The 3,154-nt window shown below is 30.5% G+C and overlaps 1 protein-coding gene across 1 annotated transcript in view; it reads right to left on the minus strand.

The window, feature by feature from the left end:
• The window catches only part of LOC105170420, a gene marked incomplete in the record, with an annotated part of 11,305 nt that continues 10,549 nt past the window's right edge, over positions 2,399–3,154 (minus strand). The window contains 1 exon segment of the mRNA XM_011091177.2: positions 2,399–3,154. Within this exon segment, the coding sequence (XP_011089479.1) occupies positions 2,868–3,154 (287 nt within the window).

Below are 3,154 nucleotides of genomic sequence, written 5' to 3' on the forward strand. Positions count from 1 at the left end.
AAACCAAACCCCCTCTGATATTGGCAAGCACCTATTTCAACCCCTAAACTTTTTCCATAATATGCCTGTTTAGGTTAAAATAGTGAAGTTTATGAAATCTGAATGGACAACGACCTCGCGGTATAGACACTAATCGCATTGCATGCCGCATCAATTAATTATCATATGACTTGATATTTTTTTCAAATTATTTATCAACCACGTAAATGTATTTTTTGGTTGTTGTATAATTGATTTTGATTTCATGCTAGAATTTTTAAACTAAAACGATATTGATTAAAGTGTTAATTACACTTAAATTTTCTCTAAACTTGTCAAATTATACTTTCCCCCAAAAAAATTAAAATTACACTTGCACCCCCTCTGCGGATTCTCCATTGACAAGTTTGGATGGAAAAAATACCAACCTCAACCAAAACAAATATATAAGTAATTTTATGCGTCATTCGACATTTCATATAAATTATTTATTGTATGGCTAATTTTTTCATTCATCAATAACTAATTTTTTTAATCAAATAATAGTAACTCCATGATAATATTTTATTATCATTATTACACTATTTTCACTTTATGTATATTATATTTACTCTTTACAAGTATAAAATTTTGAGATTCAGAGTTTATAGTATAGGCGTGTTCAAATTATAGATCTGATTTGTTTGAGTTGTCGTTCACGATTCTTGCGCATAGGTTGACAGCGTACTCAAAATAACTCACTAGAAGTAAAAGCAAAATTGTGGCACTAATATTAGTGATAACATATTAAGTGATAATTTTAAAGTTGATATTTAAAATATAAATTAAGTGATAATAATTTTATGTCTATCACTATATAATTATTAGTGTTAGATACTGTACACAAAGTTGTCACCGTAGATACTTAGAACATGTTTTTAGTGAAAGCACAATATAATGACAATAATAATTATTGTCATTAAGTTGTTGCTAAATATGTGTCACTAATTGTCTTTAGTAACAACTTATGTCAGTAGTTTTTGCTAATTACAACAATTTTTACAAAATAATAATCAATATTAAAATTATAAAATTTTGTAATTTTATAAAAGACAGAATATTTGTATATTTGAACTTAACCTCAATTGATGTTAATATAATTTACCTAAATAAAAACTAAAATCCATTATTGTGATAAAAAAAATTAACTTACTACAACAAATAATTATTTATAAGCCCCTAAGCAATAAAAACAAATTCAATAAACAAATATAAAATTATGGATTCAAAGCTCTATCTGATGTATGGATATTTCACTTTATGTAAATTTATTATAATTTATTATGTTAATGTACTAATCAACTTGATATATTATTTAACTTATTAAATTATTGATCTCATATAATTCCCATTTCTATATTTATACTATATAAAAAGAAAAAGTCTTTTTATTTCATAAACGACGGTTATAATACCGCAACACTAATTTTATTATTATGCTAATAGTATCCCTAAGTTAATTTTTTTTTCCTTCTTTGTTGCTTTCTTTCTTTCTTCTTTTTGTCTTTTCAAAAATATCATATATTAATTATATATATTTTTTATTCATAATATATTTTAAAATATAAAATATTATTTATTATATGCTCACAGGAATTACATACGACATGACTAAGATATGTAAAAAGAGTGCACAAACAACTCATAATTATGCCAATTCTTTGGAGGTGAGGAATTTGGGAAGGGGACCATAAATTTGTTGTTGCGGGCATGCTCATGCATCTTCCACTTTAAGCAATCCATGTAACTATAAAGTTTCTACCTTTTCTTTTTCCTTTTTAATTTATTATTTAGGAATTTTTGTAATATACTAAATAAATATTTATTAATTTATTGCTAAAAACAAATTAAAAAAAAAGAATATTTTTAATTTATAGTTCTTGATTTGAATTACTTAAAATTAAATTAATTTAAATAAAAACTTATAAGCAGTCCCCATTAACTTCGGTAGTTTATGATAAATTATAAATGTTGAGTTGTTTATCCAAGCATTCTAACTTCAACTTCTTCTTTTTTTTCCTCGCTTTTTATTTTTGAATATTTCCAATTTTTGCTATTACGATATATTGAAGTGGTTAAAGTGGTGGGGTGGGGCACTCTTGTTTATCCAGATGATAATGGAAGAAACCAACTACCGCAACCACTTTAACCGACTTCCATATGTGATACAGAGACATGTATACCTCGTCTTCCTCCCCCTCCCTCCATATCTACAGTAAACATAAGGAACGAAGAATCAGAAATAGGAAGTTCTTTCCAAGAGAATGTAGGTGAAAAGAAACCAGGTACCTCACTTCTACATCACATTCTTCTTACTTGAGAATGGCTTATCCCTCACTATGACACCAACCTGTTTGGATCACACATTTACCCAAGTAAATATTTACCACATTAGTGAGTGTCAATTCCACAAGCACTACAATTATGGCTACACCAGCAATAAGTTGAAATACAAGGGAAATTAAGCTAAACTAGGAAAGTTGGAAAAAGATAGATACACTAAAATCTGCAGCAATACAAGCCCCATTACACATTATTGGTAATTGAGGGGAATGGGGTTCTGAAGAAACCAGTTCAAGACGGGCTATGGGGCTTTCGATGAACAAAGAGAACACGGTAAGACACAAATGGACCGGAAACACAAGTTCTTCGGCAACAAAGATTCCGAATTGAACCTAACCATAAATAACATTGCCAAGAGCAATAGATACCTGATCGATCAAAACAGCTGGAGACCCTCTCATGATACAGCCTCTCCTTAACCATACCATGCCTTTTTATTATCAATAGCAGGTTCTGCATCCAATGGTTCTCAGGCTGTGGACCCCCCAAGATGATCAGTCAACAACCTAGAGCCGGTACTCCCGTGCCAAGCCTGCCCGATAAGGGTATTCTGCAGAATAGATAGGTTCAGTATACAATGGGCGCTCTCGATATGAAACATATGAATCTCGGCTACCAATGTCATGGCGATCCCTTGTCTCCAAACTTAATGCATGCGAGCGGCGTTCCAATGGTTCTTCCTCCCTATAATAATCACTGTTCTCAACCCGTCTTTCCTCTCTATAAACACCACGACCGTCAGAGATTGGATCCCTCAAATCCCTTCTATAAGTGCTGTAAGGATCAGAATGTA

The sequence above is a fragment of the Sesamum indicum genome, linkage group LG9 (genome assembly GCF_000512975.1).
Source record: "Sesamum indicum cultivar Zhongzhi No. 13 linkage group LG9, S_indicum_v1.0, whole genome shotgun sequence".
Lineage (NCBI taxonomy): Eukaryota > Viridiplantae > Streptophyta > Magnoliopsida > Lamiales > Pedaliaceae > Sesamum > Sesamum indicum.